This window comes from Rhopalosiphum maidis, chromosome 4 (genome assembly GCF_003676215.2).
Source record: "Rhopalosiphum maidis isolate BTI-1 chromosome 4, ASM367621v3, whole genome shotgun sequence".
In the NCBI taxonomy this organism is placed as follows: domain Eukaryota; kingdom Metazoa; phylum Arthropoda; class Insecta; order Hemiptera; family Aphididae; genus Rhopalosiphum; species Rhopalosiphum maidis.
Window position 1 is genome coordinate 21,670,310 of NC_040880.1, and position 21,078 is coordinate 21,691,387.

At 26.9% G+C, this 21,078-nt stretch overlaps 1 protein-coding gene across 1 annotated transcript in view; it reads left to right on the plus strand.

Annotated features, from left to right (window-relative positions):
* The first annotated feature begins 1,662 nt into the window (after window positions 1–1,662).
* Window positions 1,663–21,078, plus strand: part of LOC113560417 — an 88,931-nt gene continuing 69,515 nt past the window's right edge. Inside the window, exons 1-7 of the mRNA XM_026966278.1 lie at window positions 1,663–1,765; window positions 5,064–5,254; window positions 5,351–5,474; window positions 5,559–5,676; window positions 6,851–7,012; window positions 7,100–7,229; window positions 10,391–10,515. Coding sequence (XP_026822079.1) covers window positions 5,215–5,254; window positions 5,351–5,474; window positions 5,559–5,676; window positions 6,851–7,012; window positions 7,100–7,229; window positions 10,391–10,515 — 699 coding nt within the window. The 5' untranslated portion in view covers window positions 1,663–1,765; window positions 5,064–5,214. The remainder of the gene's footprint in view (window positions 1,766–5,063; window positions 5,255–5,350; window positions 5,475–5,558; window positions 5,677–6,850; window positions 7,013–7,099; window positions 7,230–10,390; window positions 10,516–21,078) is intronic.

Below are 21,078 nucleotides of genomic sequence, written 5' to 3' on the forward strand. Positions count from 1 at the left end.
CAACGGTTGGCTTTTGTTTATAGTATTGTTTCAGGCATCATGATGTGTGGCGTGTGTTCGTGCGAATAATATTAATGTGCGTATATGTTTTATATGTGTTTCAGTACCGATGTCGAACAATCAAAACCAACAAGACGACACCTCGATCGTTGAAAACCAAAAACTGTCAACACAGGTATTATAAATATATGCATATATTCGTATGTAAAATATATAAATATTGAAACGATTCCGTTGGAACACTGCGTGTATATAAATTATGCTTACACATTAAATATAATATATTATGCGTATATTATATACACGCCAGATGATTTAAATATTTCCAACATGGAATTACGTTTAACATTACAGAGTGATTCACTCCTATTTTATTCTTTAATTATGTATGCATTTATGCAAAATCTTATTTTTGAAATATTTTAGTATACACTTTTAATGACCTTAATATTACGATTATATATTATATTAATATACGAACATCAGTCTACAGTAGTGCATTTTTGCACTTACTGGCTTTTTACTATATTATTATATAAGGTTATATCCTGCTTTTATATATTGTCCTTAGAATAAATCACTACTAGTTAAATTTAATTTTACTGTCAACATTTTACATTTTCCATCGTTTTGTGAGATATCAAATATCGAAATGTTTTAGACGAAAGGTTACAAAGTAGGTATACCCAGTAATACGAAATTATAATGAAAATACTGCAACTATATAGTACCTATAGTAATTTAATATTACATATATTATGGTCTGTAAGCAAAACGTCATTTCTGTGACCACAAAATATCATTTTCTCTGTGTCTCTTGCTATCGTGTACTTGCACAGTTGCACAAATTATTTCTGTATATATATGCTTATTTTTGTTTTGTATGTATAACCTGATGATGGGATTGTTTGCTTATATAATTAGAGAAGCGATTTCATCCATCATCACTATTCCATTATAAATAATATTTTAATTAATAAAATAGAATTAAATAATCAAGTTACCTATAATAGACACATAATGATCATTATATATTATAAATGATTTTTTAAATATCGTTTTACAAGAACATTTGTTAGTACTATTATAACGACGAGAGCGTGAAAAATTAAAAACTTGCATCTTACATTTTTCTATGTAGCAATTTTCAGAGTATTTATAATATGTATATTTGTATAAATATTTTAAAATATTCAAAAATTATGTAGATTTTTATGAAATCGAATTAGTATATAATTATATATATGGTAATATTGTAACTAACAATTTGAATAGTATAATGGTTGTAATGGATAACAATAATTAACTATAATTTTTTATATTATTGTATATTATTAATTTCATCATAGGCACTTACCGTATTATTTTTAATAAGATTGTCTAGAGTAGATTTGAATGCACTGACGCGACAAGTGTCTAAAAGATAAAAACTTATTAGATACATATCATAACTATATCCGCGTGTTTAAGTATACAAGAGGTGTTTTTAAATAAACACTCGAAATAAAATATTTGAATATCATCATCAAATAAAATATTATACTTGACTTCAGTCTTCAATGCCGTAAAATAATGTCGAATTCAAGTGCTTTATTTATATCAAGTATTTGGGAGTACACATCACGAATAAATGAATATCATATAATAACATAAACATATTTAGTAATATACTAAACTGTAAAGTCGCAAAGTTGAGTATACCTAATATCTAAATGCCTAGTCCCTAATGAAAATTAATTCATTATACATAATAATAATACACAGAGTAAGTAAAAATAATTTATTTTTTTTAATAACGATTAACACAATACATGTATAAATTTGTATAGCATGGTGTTAATAACAAATATTTTTAACGCAATTTATTTGACAATAAACGATCGCACTTTGAGAATTAATTAATTTATATATACCCTCGCGCGCGTTGTTTAGCGGTTTCTCGTAATTTCGCTTTCGATATGATCTACTTACGAATATTTTATTGCTTACACGAATTTTCTAAACTATTTATTATAGGTACCTATAAAGCAATACTTTTATTTTTTCTTGGCGTATCCCAAATTGTTTTCACCAGATCCGCGCAAATAAATTCACGAGTCTCGATCTACATTATAATAGCTAGTTACTAGGTTTACGAGTAATGTGTGTAATAATAGTGCAAGGTATTAATAATCGAGTATTATATTATACATGTTGAAAATGTCAAACAATCTAGAAAGCGTAAGAACGCGATGCACTTTTGTCGACACAGTGTATTAATTATTATACTATCGTACTTAGGTAGATACTGCAATTTTGCAGCACAGCGTTGTTACGTACCGTGTAAGTTGAACTCGCCGCGTTGACGTCTGAAGGCCATCATCAGCGTCAAAGTTTTGATCGGTCGTCTCAATCATGCCGGTCATCTTTGTCTTCACGCTAAATTGGTAAAAGCAGTTTTTTACGCTTAAACTCCGTAATCGCCGGCCCTATTGGCGCGATGGGAAAAACGGGACGACACCGTTTGTCGTGTCGAAACAGGTCCGGCTTTCCGATTGTTCGACACAAACTATATTATTGTATGTATTATAATACAAAACTATTCACGTAGGTATAAGTTACGAATGTAGTACACTTTTGTCCTTGTAAACACCGGACGCCTCCCGCTTGGACTCACCTTTTGAGTTGGAGGAAGTAATTACATAGTGTCATAGTGATTCGGCTTTCGCGCAGTGTTCACACAAATTAACAGTTAAATAGGTTAAGTTATATCGGATGTTTGAAAAACACGAAAACAAAAACGTTTATTCATTCTTATTACTGGCGAGTTTAGGTAATCCGAAAAATATGTGCTCACTACGATTGTATATTATATTATATATTTATATATATATAATATCTAATCTCAGTTATAATGATTTATTTGACGTTTAAACATTGAACATAAATGAAGCGAATTTAATAACGATTATTATAGAAATATAGACAGTTATTTGATATTTAAATTTCGACTATATTGTCTAGAAATCGGCGTTTAAATCAATCGCGATATAATTATTTGACTTTTAAAAATATATATGTAATTTATAAATATTCTGCCCATTCTTGATACACCGTAAGACGCAATTGGTTTAAAAACAGGAAGTCTAAGTGTCTGAGCACCCTAAATTAAACACGTGGTAGCGGTTAACTATGTCAATAATCAATACTTTATACCTGATGTAAAAGACTTATATTATAATGCGGTTACTATATTTAACGTAGTCTATTTCCAATGTAATAGCGCCTTGAGATGGATGTGTAAAATTCCGATATAGGTTTGAAACGATAGCAAATTATTTACTGGAGTTCCTGCCATATAAGATTATTGTCGGCTCTTCCACTGACGCGGTCCGTTTAAAAACGCGTCTTAAATAGAATTTGTCTTGCACTCTTGCGTGTCGCCGGCTACGAATTATTTTTATAGAGATTCAAAAAGCGTATGTTACGTCTATGTAAAGAACGGTCGTTTGCTCCGCACATTGCGAAATAATGCGACAGGCACTTAAATGTTTTCTGTGGAAGTTTCAAGGTCTGCGTCACATTAAGAAAGAATAAAATATGGCGAACGGTATAGATATATATCGTGCATTCGTTCTTATTCTTGTTAAATGAAACGGAAAAAAATTACAAGTCTCATCGTATTATTTCTGCTCGCGACGATTGTAAATTATACACTTGAAATCATAATTTATCGGTTATTTGTTTTTTTTTGGACTTAAAGACAAAATGGTTATTGTAAATATTTCGACCACGGCTGTGGTAATGGTCCGTATACAGCTGGGGTTATTCACCAAGCAAGTTTACCCCTCCCCATTTTTCCACTAGTACAAAAATTATTGAAATTTCTAATATATATACTTAATGAGCATATTTTAAAATTCTAGTATTATTTTTGTACCATTTAAGCCTTAAGGAGTGTGCTGTGATGATATATAAACCAGGAGGTCTCCTGCAACTTCAGCCCGCCAAGCTAATTTTTGAAAATAATATATTAGTTTTCATTGTTTTTAATTAATTAATTTTTTTCATTTGGTGTTATTCATAAGCACTTATTATAGTCATACTTTTATACTAATACTAGCTAATAATAGAAAAACCCATCGTTCACACTTTTTTGACTACAGTGTGCTTGCACAGTTGCGCGTTGGTCAGAAAAGACTTAACAGTCGATTCCGTAATAATATAAATACTATCGAACTCGTAATCAACGAATTTTTCTAACTGCGAAAGTACATTGTAATATGTAGTAAGTATAATAATATTGAATCTTATTTAATCTTCAATTTCATTACCTCTTAATTCCTCAAAAAATATTGGCTCGCGATGAAAAAACATATCTCAGATTTAGGCATAGGCGTTACTATAGTTAATTTTTTTTTAGAGGGGAAGGGGGGCTACAGCCTCCCCTAACAAAACTTACTAACAATCTCTTATCTATAATTTTACTTGAAAATATTTTATAATTATTAATATTCATTTTTTTTCTTCCAAGTGACAAAATACAATTTTAAGTATGTGTATTGTTTAAAATCAAGAGTTGGATGTATTTAATTTTAGGTTACCGCGTGTTACAAACATTTTAATACTTACATATGAAATAAATACATGTACAACACGAGTACACGAAACTGCACGGTTTACTGTGAACTCAGCTTTAAGCAGTGTTCAGTTTTATATACATATTCAATATTAAAAAAAAAAGGTAATGAAATGTTGGTAACTCGTTATCTACATGTTGAAAAAAAAGTAATTATACACGATACCACGACTGCGGTACAAGGTCCGGATTTATACATTTGTCTTCATGACTTACGCGCATTTGTTAGACTTGTAGTACATATGTTCATATATCCATATATATTAAAGTATATAACGATTTACGTCGGTCGGTGAATGATATGAGTGACGATCAGATATATTTCTTCAATGTCGCCGAAAATTCACTATTATATGGTGAAAACTAATAATGTTAATACGGTGCACGGCATTGGAATTTATTGTATATATTTATTATAATTATGTGTTGTTATTGATGTTTTCAGATCGGAGGAACGTCAATACTGTTGGAATTGCAATAGTCGAATAAGTCCTCGATGTGGTCGACGGCTGAGCAGGCACTTGGCCCGCTCTGTTTCGGTGCCTCCTACGAGGAACGTCCATAAATCAGTGCCATATATTATTAGATCTAAGTCAATGCCATACCGTGAAAAGAACACCGGAAAAATGCCTACGAGTAAGTCGTTTACGCGTAGTTCAAAATCGTTTGAATACATATAATATTATTATAGTGTAATGTTTTTGATTTGTCTTGTTATTTATGTGTTCACAGACTTCGAAAATTCTTCGATCAAGACCTGTTTCTCATTATCGTCGCTGCACCCCTCTACGGTCAATGTAGAGGATGGACAGCAAGCGGCTCAGAGACCATATAACAGCCTAACCAAAAAAATCAAGTAATTATATTATTATACCGATATAATAATATATTATATTCTACATATTGAATTTGAAAAAAATCTAAAACGTATATATCTTAGGAAAAATGAAACCACGAATCAGGATTGTTGGAGAGGTGATAGTAGTTACGAGTTCTTGTCAAGTTTAAGGACAAGTTATCAGTATCTAATGGACAACAATTTGATCGAAAGCTGCAGAGTAAGCAACATAACCATCATATTTTATACATTTCAACAATTTTTTTAAGTCTGTAAATAAAAATAGATATATTAGATAGTTAAAAAAGCTAATTATTAGGCACTATTAATCTGATAAGTGTATTATTTGTATAGAATTATAAAGTTAAATTATATTCAAGTTCATTTAAGTCAAAACCAATTGAATTATTTTACAGATATTATTACTTAATTTTATAAAAAAAATAAATTTGAAAAATATATTATACTTTTCATAGTATGCGATGTTTCAGTAAAAACTTAACATCAATTCAAACTATAATTTATTAGTTTAAACTAGTTTTACCATTAGGTGTTTGTAAAAACGTGTTTTTTTTTTTAATAAATATTACCTATAAAAAAATCCAAGATATTTAATTTTCCTAGTTTGTATTAAAATTTTAATTGAAAACTAGTATTTTCAATGTATGTTTGTTTCGACTTTTTTGTTAATCCTATTTCTGTGATTGCCAAACTCTATACATTTTACTTAAAAAGTAAAATTATTAAATGTTCTTGTAGTATTTAGTTTAAATTGTTATTTTTACTATTATTTTAGCATTGCTAACTTAGCAATGACTTTCAAATTTGAATAGGTAATGAGTTCTTTCTATTAGTATATGTAACACTTAACCAAAAAATTTCATTTTATTGATGGAATTTAGTTTCTAAAATTTAAAAGTTAAAATAATTTAGACTTTTATTAAATATTTTAATAAAATTAGGTTTGAAAACAGAATAACTTAAAAAACAGCAACCAAAACATGTTCAGAGATGGTCAGATAGGGCAGAAAGGATTTTTCAAATATTGAATAGTAATTACGAATGGACAATACAATGAATACAATGAATCTTAGTAGATATAGAGGTTTAGTAGAAACCTGCAATAGCTCAAATGGCCTTATAGCACTATATAAAAAAAAAATAGTTCTAACTAATTTTAAATATTTATTACAAGTTTACTACTAATTTTTATATATTATACTGTAATATATTTAATTTGTATTACAATTTATTTCAAATTATAATATTTATTATAGAACCTAATAAAAAAATAATATTTATAAATATTTTTGTACCTTGTATATATAAATAAACATTAACATGTTATCTACAGTTGATTAATTAATTAATTAATTAATTAATTTTATTTATAGGAAGTTGGATGCGACCTTAACAATGCCTCACCGATTCAGGATTGGAATGTTGAACGATTAAATATCTACATCAAAGAGTTAGAAAAAAGTTTTTGTTCAGGCTCTTCATCAAAACTCAATAGTTGCAATTTGACAGAAAATGTATTATCACCTAAAAGACTGGTATGATATAATACAATTCTTTAAAATGAAATTATACAAATGTCTATAACTAACAAATTCAATAATTTATATATCTTTTGTTTTTAGATTATAAACGAAGAAGTTCGTAGACTGAATATATTGCGTCACATAGCGCAACTATCCAAAAGACTGCCACATTGTCGAGAACCCTCATTGAACCAAAGCTGCTCATCCATATATAATACATATTACTTAGGTTATTATTTTACTACTTTGTTTTTAAATATGATTCATCTATAAATATTTAATTTATGAACTTATTTTCCTGTGATTCAAGTCCTAATCACAAATATGACCTATACAATTTAATAATTTTTTCTATAGTAACAACTTTAGAATTATCATTGAATTATAAATTTTTTAATTTAAAAATATTTATATATGTTTTTAAAGTAAATAATATGTATAAATGGGATTCTATTTCCAATTTATAGTATATACCATTAAGATTGATTGTTGGGTAATAATAAAGTTATTGGGAGTTTTTAAACTTTTAGATTTTTACAGTACAAATATATTATAGTATACATTTTGAAACCAACTATTTACATCAGTTAAATTACTAAGTTATTTTAGTATTGGAAATATTTTCTTTACAATCTGTTAAATTATGCTTATAATACTATTTTTAGATTTTTAAATGCTTACAAATTATTAATAAAATAATATTGGCATCTGTAAAATATAGGCCTACAAATTGATCCTCGAGTATAATATGATGTTAATATTCTTGAAAAAAAAATTATTGATTTGGTTAAAGTGGGCCATATGTTTTTGGAATGCACCATAAAAAAAAAAATCAGGAAACTATATTCTCAGTTCTTTTGTATCTTTTTTTTTTTATGTATTGAGAATCCCATGATAAAATACATTAATTTTGTTTAAAGTAAAATTTATGATTTACAATGAGTAAAGACTAAGGGGCAGTGTTTTGTTTTTAATGTAAAATTTAAAAAATATTTTTGTCCAAAACATCAGTACTAATTTACGAATAATAGAAGGGTCAATTCTAATTTTTAACATAAATTTTCGAGAAAAATGTAAATCATTAATGAGGATTAACTTTTTCTAAAGCTTACTTAAAAATTCTTAATTTTAATCATGTTGATCAGAATAATTTTTCAAATATGATTAATAATTGTTGCTTTAATTTTCCAATTTATGATACTTTACTATTTTTAAATATAGGTAAACTCATATAAATTTCACTTAGACACAATAGAACCCCCAAAAACCAGTCATAAATTTTTATAAACTTTATTATTGTACAAATATATGCTTGAATAAATTACTAAACATTAAGAGTTGTATGTGCTAAAAATTTTAAAAATGGGTAAATTATGGGTTAAGTTAGGAATGACACATTCTTTACTGATGTTAAAATATATATTATCAATAAAATCTTTAAAAATAAATTGAGCGCTATATTAAGGATAATTAAAATATTTTTTAAGAGGACACTAGAATGTTACACCCTCATATGTTGTCTTTGTCTTATAAATGTAAAACATAACAAAAACTATTTTGTGCGATAAAGTACCAAAAAGAGGCTACAATCATGAATAAAAAAACAAAATTTTCACTGTATAAAAAAAACTTTGGTTGCAAAATATTGTTTTAATTTTTTCAATAACCAACAATAGTTAGTTCTAAACTACAAAAAAATGTTATAAAAGTTTGAAAAACATAAAAATAACAGTTTTTAAAATAATAAGAACTTTTTTTTTTAAATGAGATATCAAAAAAACAGGGCCTATAATACATCTGATTTCAGGGGACACACTTTTTAATTTAACTGTTACCTTTAGGCTTAGACAGATTTCTATAGCAAATATAATCTGTGGAAGTTAGTATTCCCAAAATCCCCCCTCTTTTATGTACCACTTACCTGTCACAACACTCACATAAATATTATTTATTAGATACTGGTATTAAAAATACATAAAATGAATATAAGAATAAGTTCAAAATATTTTAAATTGTGTTGAAATTCCTAAATGTATGTTATTACTTGTTTCTGCAATCAAAACTAAAAACACATTATACAACTTGGGACACACATTTGTCATTCAAGGGACTCACTTTGATTTTGAGGGGACACGTTAGGGGACACAGTATTTTAGGCCCTGCAAAAAATATAAACAATATTTCACTGATAATGTTTTCAACTATATTGTATATCAATTTGGAGTCTTAACTGTCACTACACCCTGAATGATTCTATCCCGCGTAAAACAATTGCTGCTATATTTTAAATTTGTAAGATCGTGATAAAATATATTGGTATATTGGTCCTCTTAGCATAAAAATATATTAATATTATATACCAATACAAAATTGAGTATTATATTATATTTTTTTTCTAATTTTTCCAATTGTTATAATTTTGTACCTAATTTTAATATGATTAAAAAATGTTATGGTTTAATATAGATTGTAGCTTAAAATACAATTTAGTTAATACATTAATTTTTTTTTTTAACTTTTTGTTAAAATTGAATATTTATTATTTAATAATAAATGGTATCAATTTATGAAAGTACATTAGATAGTTTTTAAAAAATAATGATTTAATTATATTTATTTAATAATAAACAACTAAAATTAGTTTGTAATGTATTTTATAGAATTTTCAAGATAATAATTATGTTAAAACTTATTATTGTTAACGTTTTAGAGAATTTAAAATACCTATACATACTGATCATTCTACATGTTCACTAATTATTGAAAAGGATTAAACTTAATTAATCCTTAATTACTAATCCCTTACTCATCTAAATTATATAATAATTATTTTCATGTATAAGTTATAAATATATCAATTGTTTTTACACTTTAAAATTTTTGAACAACAATTTATATCTGTATAAATTACAGGTTGATTATTTACATTTCATACTATAATCAATTGCAATGTCATAAAATTGTTTATACTTAAATCCTAAACAAAAAATTTAACTTTAAACTAGAAAATCAATTTTTAAATTATTTAGAAAAAGCTTCTAATTTTTCACATTAGTTTTTATATCAAGCATAGAATGATATTTAAAGTTTATTTTTTAAACTTCTAAATTTATTTTGGGAATTTATAAAATACTAAAAAATGCCTTTAAAATAGAATTAGGTACAAATATAATAAATGTAATAATTATTTTACTAACAATATAAATATGTAACAAAATATATTATGTTTTAATATTTATACATTGTGATCAGCCAGATGAAATATTCAAATTCAAACCTTAATAAAAAATGAATAATAGAAATTAAAAAATAATATATTATTTTAATTTAGGTACTTGTGTATCATTATTATACATTAAATAATATTAACTCTTGCTTAATATTTTGTAGAAGTAAAATCAAATTTGAGATCCCTGGATCAATGGATGGCCCAAATGGAAGTGCGATTGAAACCCAATTATTTTCGAATCAATTGGAACCGCCGTGAAATAAAACAAAAAGCAGAAGAGCACAAGGTAAGATTTATTAATTATTAATAATGGTAACTATAAAGCATCACTACTTATAAAAATCCAAAATGTATTTAAAAGTCATATCTATATTCTATATTAAACAACTATAAATGTGTTATTGCTTATAGAGAATAACAAACGTTTTTAGATTATGTTTAAAATATTATGACTTAACTTTTAATACACAAAATACGTATATTTTGTTAAAAATTAAAAATCACATGTTGTGCTATTTTTTTAAAAAAAATTTAGATTTAGTGTGTTATACAAACATAACCTAACCAAAGTTAATTAATCAGGCGTTATATAGATACTTTATGTGTGTGGACGAATTTAAAATCATCTACCTTGATTTGTGACAGGGGTAAATTACTAATGATTAATTGTATTATACGCGATAGTATAAGAACTAATTAAAAAGTTAAAAGAGGATTATTTCTTCCATATAGAATATATTTATACTTCGAAGGAAAACTACATATTTTCAAAAAATATAAATAACCTATTGACTAGAGTAATTATAAACAATAACATTTCTTCTAAACATAAAATCAATATAAAATGCAAACGTTACAGAAGATGTATATTAAAAATCAACAATTAAATCTTAACAGCACGATTAATTCTTATATACAGTTTATGAATTTAAATTCGCTTCCAATTTTATGCAGACTATTTGTCAATAAAATATTTTTAAAATCCATATCATTGCATAAATGATTTTTAGTTGTTCATTCGTGTCTGTTATACAGTGCGATATCGAATTGCCATTTGCAGCATTGTTGTTAAATTTTATATTTGATTGTGAGTTGTCCAGTTTGTCCATATCATTGATTACAAATACTAGTGTTAATACAACATGGATATAACTATAAAATATAATATTATTTCATGAATGATATAACAGATATAAGTGTTTTAAATAATATTTATATGTGTCCTAGTATTAATTTGAAATATGTAAACTGTAAACATCATAGTATTGTGTTTGTTATAATCAGAACATGATAACTTCTAGCATTTGCACATTTTTTTAAGAGGTTCTAGAAATACCTAGATGAGCTATAAATTTGTTTCAGATAATCAAGAAGCTAAATATGAAATTTTATATTGCATATTTTTGCATATTATTTCAAAGTGTGTGCTATTTTTTTTCTATTTTGCCGACATTATTTTTTGCATATTTATTATTATTTTTTTTTTTTATCAATTCCGTAACCTTAAAACATTTTTTCTTAATAATAACAAGTAATTATAGTTGTATTAATTATTTATATTAGTAATTAATTCATGTTAATTATTTTTTCTTATAATATTTCAAGAAGAAACTATATATAACTATACAAGTTTAGGTGACGCACGACGTAGCGAGTGTACTCCCGAAACTTGGTAATTTCATCGATAAAGAAACCAATTTTTTTTTTTTTAATAATAAAAGCTTGATAATTTTTTTTATACAAATGTTTTTTTTTCGTATATTTTAGTATTTATAGTACATATTTAAATTTAAGTGCTTATGACTATTTTTTAGAGCATTTTATTGCGTTTATAACAATTTTTTTTAGAGCTATAAGTTATGAGCCTTGGTTATAATGTTAAAATTATAAATTGCAATTGATATAATAATTAAATTGTATTCACTCTAATCAATACGATTCAATTCCAGTAAAAATTTTATAAATGTTTGAATTCTTTTAGCAAGAATATGGTGCGTTTCGACGAAGTCGATTTACCGGTTATCTTTGCCTACCTTTTATGCTTAGTGTTATTTTTTAATAAATACGATATTATGGGATGAACTACTTTGCAAAAAAACAAATACATTCTTTTCAAAGACTGATAGTAGCATTGATATTTAATATGAATATATATGGATTATCCACTGCTTTCTTAAATTGTTTTTGAGTTATTGTTGTTAAATTATTTATACTTCTAAAATATTTTAGAAATGAATTGTAGTTATTTATTTAATCTTATAAATATTGTTTGTGTATGGTTCAATTGTGTTAAATATATTTTTGTTTTTTTTCTTTTATCGTAGTTTCGGTTTTTCATGTCAGCACTCGGCAGGCATTGTTGCGTATACTATGTTAAATCTTTTATTTTACATATTTTCTTATTTTGCAATTTTCCTTAATTTATTTTTTTATTTTTTTATTTTCAATATTTTGATGTTTTTTCATACACATTAATATACTAATATAATCTATAATTCTAGTTTATCTTTTTATATTTAAAACAACTACTTATGTTCTTATGAAATAATTTAATAATGTAATATTATTTATTGAAATCAAGCACGAAAAGACGCATTATTTATTGAACTATACATTTTGTTACTTATCAAAATTTAAATAGTGTTGTATAGACCATGATTATAATATATTCAAAAATATATGTAGCTAGATACTTAATATAGTAATACATAGATTATTAATTAAGTATCATTGTATCAAATTAAAATTATTTTACGCGAATCCGGAATGTCATTGACACTATATCGTTATGTAGTTAACGATAAAATAGTTCCCGAGGATAATAATTCTCAATTATGTTTTGTAGATGCCTTAAAGGCCAAATCTGTTTTTATATTATGTCATGTCAGTGAAGAAACAATGTCAAAACAATTTCTTCTGTGAATGGTCTCGTCAGCTACAGTTCGATTATTATTATATTGTAGTTAATAGCTACTAGCTACTGAGCCTCTTCTTTGGAAATGAATCAAATCAAATCAAATCAATAGCATTGTCTTTAGATGTTTTATACGGACCAACATACATAATATATTCTCCTTAATTGGATCCGCACCAGTTCTTATTAACCCGCGCGCGACAATTTTAACCGTGTGTTTTTTATGTGCCTGTGTGGCCGTGTTAAAAATAATCTTTACTTTCTCTCGACGCGCCGCGAAAATCCCATTTAACTATAGTATTTATTTACTTTTTAGTTACTCGTATTGAATTTTTAATTCGCTGTTTACTTTGTGGTTTTATTTAGTTTTAAGACTAGAAAGTATTTATATAGTAGATATATTTACTATATACGATGTACTCGATGTAGACATTAATGTCAAAAATGACATTCGATCAGCTGATCAGGTTTTCGTTGACTTGCGTGATCTGTATAGCCTGAACCTTCAAGAAATATAAAACCGAGCCCGCGCACCGACCTAAGGCTATAGTACAAAAATTTACTCGATCTACATAAACGTTCACTACGTTCAAGTCTTCAAGGTTAAAATCGTCCGATTCGGCCAAACCTGCACTCAGTGTCGTAGGCCTGATATATATACAGGCACATGATTGCGAGTTTGTTAGGATTTAGTTTTTCGTTGACATTATAAGTGCTTCCTATTTAAACTGCAATAGTATAATCTGTACGCAGGTACAATGTATATGATTTACATAATTTTTATATACTTAAGCAGTACGTTAAACCATCGCTAATTACGGCTATTATTATATTGTTAACAACAGTTTAAACAACTATCAAAGACTATTGGGACCACACTTCCTTTTTGCGTTGCTGTGGTAACGACCGATATTAAATAGGCTATAATCGTTTAATTGCCGACATTACCCAAAGATATATATAGTATAAAAATTAGAAATTACCGCGTTTAATATCCTTTTATATACAGCGTGTACTTTCGTAACACAGTACATAGTACCCATTTTAATATGATGTGCTTTATTTTCACCGGCATGGCGATCGTTATAATGATACACCTACGTTAATTAACCGTTCATGGACTTTATGTTATTATGATGCCTTACGCTATAATGTTTAGGTTATATAAATAAATAATATTATTGTGTCGAATACAATGTCTGATGCAGTTGACGATACACTTAACAGTGGCATTAATTTATAGTTTCAACATTTTGGATGATTTTTCTTTAAAACTAATGTAAATTTGAGGACTTTTGTTTTTTTACTATTCATATACTAATGCAAATTATAAATGTAAACACAATACAATATAATAGTAATAGTACCTTTATTATATTTTCTATAACTATAATGTTGTACTCAATTTTTTTATATGCCTAGAAAAATGATATTTGCTGACATATTTTTTATATTTTATAATGCATATTATGTACTGGTTGGATTCAAAATAATTTGTTGAAAAGCATTATTTAAGCTATCTAATATTTTAACTTTTTTGTACAGTTACAATCGAATGAATATAGAAAAAGTATAAATCTTTCAAACATTTTTAGAATCTGATAAATCGCATTAAAATTAAAATATTGATTGTTAGATAATTTTAATGGATATTGATATTTATTCAATTTAATTCATCATATTGTATAATAATGATATAAACTATTAATATAATTTTTTTTGAAAATAAATAATATTATTTATTCATCTATTGTTATTTTATTTTATAACACGACTACGTTGGTGTTGAACTTGATTCAAGGTCAAATACTTTCATCGCGAAGAGGTATAGCACTATAGCGTAGTTTTAGAAGTCAACATTTTCAGGCAAGATTTAGTTTGGATGATTAATTGGTTTCTTCAATAATGAAGTAACAAACACATTTTTTGTATCTGTTGTTATGCAGGAGGCGTGCGATGAATAAATTCTATATAGTTATACTATTAGAAAACTTAGGTACCGCCGCGACCGTACCGGTGTCTTTGAAAATTAATTTTATATAATATCGTTGTATACTCGTACATAACATTATTACTGGTGTATGATGTACCTACGAGTCATTGTTGGCTCAGATTAAATAGGTTCCAAAACACATAAAATTCTTAATTATTTAGGAGCGTATACGCATCAAATACTCAACACCTTGCAAGAAGATATATTTTAAAACTAAAATGTCAAATGATTTATTTTAAATGGTGACTATAGAGATAGTTATTTTCCACCTGTGCCAAAAATTTAACATTCATGTAATTAAGTTTATTAAAAAAAAAATTATAATATACGTAGGTATAGCTATCACCTACAAAATATTTTATAAAATATTTAATACAAAACATCGAAACACACTGTAATTTTACTCATAGTAATTTTCATAAGGATTATTTTGTTATTTCTTAATTATATTTAAATTCATTGGTATATAACAATTTGGTTATATTTAGATATAATAAACAAGAATTTGTTATTTCTTTTATTGAAACAATAGTATAATAATTTATCTATACTTGACATTTAATTTGTCATCATTAGGTATATTATTATATTTCACAAAGACAACTATGAACTCATCAGAATTCTTGAAGTGTTTGTTAAAATAATTGTACATTCAATTTCAACCTAGACTAAACTATATAATTATGATTAGTGTAATTTTAAATAATTGTTACTGACTTGTTTACAAATTGAAAAATTACTTAAATAATATAATAATATGTAATTTAAAATGCGTACTAATTTGCTGTCTTCTGAATAGTTCCATAAAAGCTAAGATGAGCTTCAATCACTATTTCGGTCATAGAAATATGTCACGAATATATTAGGTTATATTACATTATATATATACCCTTGCAGATACTCATCGGCTATCAGATAGTAGACATAATAATTTATACTTATAACCATTATAATTAATTTCATATTTCAATTCATCGTAGAAAAATTACCTATTTCGAAACACTTAAATATATTTTAAAAATAGTATACAATAATATAATCTTTTATACATCATACCTAAATTTTAAATAATTATAATTCATAAACTACTCGTCCGAATTTCAATTTTTATATATCGAAATACTCAGACAAATATTCTGTTTTAGAATATGCGTTTAAAAGTAAATGTTGTCATTTTGAAAAAGTAAAAAAACTTAAAATTTGATATAATACCTATTACAATAATAAAATATGTATGAACTTCTGGACTTCAGGTCTTATAATATATTATATCTATATGACTAATTATTGACTAGTTTAACCTAACTTATATATATATTGTAAATATTCAAGGTATAAATCATATAAGAAAATAAAGTAATCAACGCGTGTACTAACAAAAGCTTATAACGAGAGAGTGCGGAGAGGTATTTTTCCTGTGTCCGCAAAATAGATTCGATAATAATAAAATTAAAAAATATATATATAATCATAGATACTTTATTAGAGCCGACTGCATAAGTGCAGACAATGGCAACACGTCTCGTTTGGCGCTATACGCTGCACAATGGTAACCGCCACACTTCCTTCCATGGCTACTACACAATATAAATATAATATACGAGTATTGGTGCTCTGCGAAACGAGTTACAATAATTTGATGTGAGGTTGAATTATAATAACCGCGATGACTGCTATTATTATTATTATTATTATTGCTGTGAGAAATTTTTCGTTTTCATCGTGTATAGGTGTGTGTGTATAAATATGACTTCTGACACGATTTCAATTATTTCTTATTCTTATGTATCGGTGTTCCGATAAATTTGTTTTTATTTTTTTAATTGAAATACAATTAAAAACCTAACCTAACCATCTTTATAAATAATAAAGATGAAAGAAACGCCTGCACCGCGACGACGAGGCACTGCAGTATGTTTCATAACGCGGAAAATCTTGTTGAGTTTTGTGTTTGCAAAATGACGATTAGAATAAACGGTGACTCTAGTTAATTATATATCAGCCACAAATAGTATAATAAGATATTATACTTACTAGTTATTCTGTCGTAGACTCGTATAGTGTTGTGAGCGTCATCATAACAAATAACGATATATTGTTTCATGTTTGTATACAACTTTTTATTGATATATACTATATATTCGTTATCGCGCCGCCCGGATGATGGAATTTTATTGCTTTTTTTTAAACAGTAATAATAACAAATTATGTGTTTAACTAAACCAACGTAGGGATAGGCCTAAAATTAAACTATTAAACATTACTGCGGTATGGTGTAATCAAGAAAAATGTTATATAAATATATTTACATTCCGCGGTTACCGTTGTAACGGAATCATACGATGTACTTATTTTATTTTATTTTATTTTATTAAAGTCAATACTTCCACTACTATTATTATGCCTATATAATAAGAATAATGAGTTAGAGAAACTTCTGCAGTAATATACCATCATTACGTCAAATTTATATATTCATCTTCCAAATGGCTATTATTATAAACAAAATTATTTTTGTCAAAAAAAGTAAAATTTGATAATTACACTTTCTATATTACAGTACCAATAATATATTAATATATATATATTTTCTACTCACTTATGTAAATTTTGTTTTTACACAAGCTGTACATCTTAACGATTTTGGAAAATTTCGTTTAAGGATTTTGTCAATATTGCCTACAAGTGTATTTAAGTTTAATAACAGGTTATTACTTTTATCTTTTTTATGTATAAATGTATAATATATAAATATATAATATACAATATACCTTATATATTATTTTGTTTGTACTTTGTTTTTGTACACACCCACCTGTTTTAAATATAGTCTTTAGCAGTTATAGGTATATGAAAAACCTCTATACTATCTACCCACAATCCACCTAGTTGTTGCCCAAATTTGAAAACTTACCTACGTACTTGAATATCTATAAAATATAATCATACATATTATAAAGCTGAAGAGTTTGTATGTTTGAAAGCTCTAATCTCAAAAACTACTAAATCGATTTTAACAAAATTTACCTATATTATTAGACTTCATGAGACTCGGAGAATGTTTTAAGTTTATTTGTTATTCAACCCCTTAGGTTTGTACAGGATAACTCACTGTGCTCACGCGTCAATTTTGATGTAGCTTACAAATATTGAATATTTTTTTGCTTATATTAGGGTTGCCATTATTTATAGAAATAAAATTTAAATAAAAGTAAAATTATTTTAAATTTATTGTTATTAAGTATTGTTTTATTGTACAGTAAATTGCAATGTCTATATGTCTGTAGCGTAGGTATATATTATAAACTCAAAAATTTTTCGACTGATTTTGACGAAAATTTCACAGATTGTCATCAGGGATATTATGACAGTTTAGAGAGTAGTTCAAACCATATTTGAAAATATATACAAAGAGTGCTTTATCTAATCCGCCCGTGGTGGATTACCCATCTCGGTCAAATTAGTTCACAAAGCAAGGTATTTCAAAAATGTTAAAAAAAGATTTTGACGAAGACAAGTACTAATAAGTACGACGAAACTCTCTGTGTGACCTCAATGACTATATATAAGTTTTAACCTAACCTACTTATTATATAATAGATATTATATTATATTTTAGATTTTAATGTCTCACAATAATATCCTCATTTTAAATAGCGCGAAAACAGAACAACATTATCTCATTTAAAATTTGCTAATTTAATCCGTGTGGGATATCCTGTACATTATAATGTGTATTATTAATTATTTATTATAATGTGTGCTTGTTTGTCAACTGTGCGCTTTCCACGTCTATAGACGTTATCTACTTGTTATACCACTTATTCTCCATGTTTCAAAATCTTAATAGTAAAAACTACCTTTTTTCTATTCAATTTTAATCATTCAAAGTAGTATCTTTAAGTTATCTGATGTTATTGTTGACGTGTCTATACTATAATAAATGGACTGAAATTCACGTAAAAGTCTATCAATAGGTACGCTACGCTTTATAAAAAATATTCCATTGTTCGGTATCTTATTTGCCATCAATGAAATTGGTAGTTTTTTTTTATCACATATATAATAATACTATCTTGGAATTATTATATATATATTTTACAATCTTGACGATTTCGCTTAAATTGTTTTCACATCCATTTACATTTGGTCGCAGTTTGCTCAAACAAAAGAACCATGAATGTGCGAAATGACTATTATGTATGCGAGTTTGATGGATTGGTTCCGAAATATACGTATCAGAAAAAAAAATATATGAACGAACACTGTTCTCTCTTTGACCCATTATTATAAAGTGACCGATTAGTGGAGTTAGGAATAAGAGTCCCGTTAAATTTTTATAGTTAGACCGTTCAGTATTAGTTATAAATTAATTGTATACATAATACATCATTGGCAAACTCTGTAATGGTCCATAGATATTCCACTAGTTTAAAAATAAATAGTTTATTTAAAATTTGACATTAGTTTATATAAGCACTTAGCACACACTGGATAGTGAATATAATCATAGTATTGATAAATATGAGTATATATGAATCTTATATGAAGCTTTCCAAATACAAATCTTACCAGTCTACCTACAAAAGTCTAAAGTCTGAAATCAACTTTAAATAGGTGCATAATGACATAAATTATTCGTCACTATTCACCGTGGTCATATCTTCAAATATTCAATGATCTAAAAAGTCCAAAATATTTTATAAATTTATACCGTGCGGTGGTTTTTTTTGATTTCTTTATGATAACCTATGTATTTTCAATTTTATAATGAGAAGCCTGAATACTTTTTATATAAATTTCAGTGTACCGAATATTGAATAAATTATTGTTTTATTATTAGTTTATTATTATAAATAAATAGCATGAGGTAATATGTTCATCGGAAAAATCAAAAATTATTTTCCAAAAATATAGCAAAAATTTTTTTTTTCAGAAATTCGTGTAAATATATTTGAATGGTTATCATTACGTGTACAAACGGTCAGTGAGTACTACCGCCTGCAAGCACACCGCGCGCACGCATACGCACATTTTCGAAACGATGATTTTCCTCGCGGTGATCTTATCGCGCGGCCGATGCTGCAGCGTGTACCTACTAGCTGTACCTATCACGTATTCGCGTATTGTGTAGTTAACAACCAGCAATAAGAATAAGATTTGTTTCACGTGATGGTAGACGTAATAATATTACACGCACGACGGTGATTTACAGTTCTTTCCGTCTGTATATCTGTATCTCTACACACACACATAAGCTATAGTAGAACAACAATAATAATCGATAACCGCGGCCTGATCAGAGTATAGTATGTATATAATGCCGCAGTTGTACCGCTGCAGCGAATACCTCCCGACACAATATCCGGATATAATATATTATAATCATAATATTGTAAGTTGTATGCCGCCGAGTGGTAATTTAAAAACAACCATCATAATATTATATTATACACGCACAAAAAATATTCTGCTCTAGTGCCTACCTTTACAATATAACATTATTCAAGAAAAATATGCAATCGGGTCATTGTAACGGAATTTTATTCGACACGGTCTATCATTATATGATGATAATGTGCATTAATATATATAATATTATTTTATATTGTACTATGTACAAATATAGTTGTTGATGGTACATACACATCCGGACCCGCGGTATACAGTATATCATCGTATCGTAATTTCGCGCGAGCACCTCGCATTGTTCTCGCGGAAACCGACCGCGGTGATCAGTCGGTCGTACTAAACGAAAAAATGAATTTTGTTTCCTCTCAGACACGCGTGGTCGTCCTGAACCTGTAGTATAGGTATAGGTACTCTGTATTCAATTTTGTGCAGGAATACTATTTTATAAACCACAAATGGCGAACCTAATCTGCGATGAACGATAAATGTATCATTTCATAATAATAAACTTATCTATACATGATTCATCA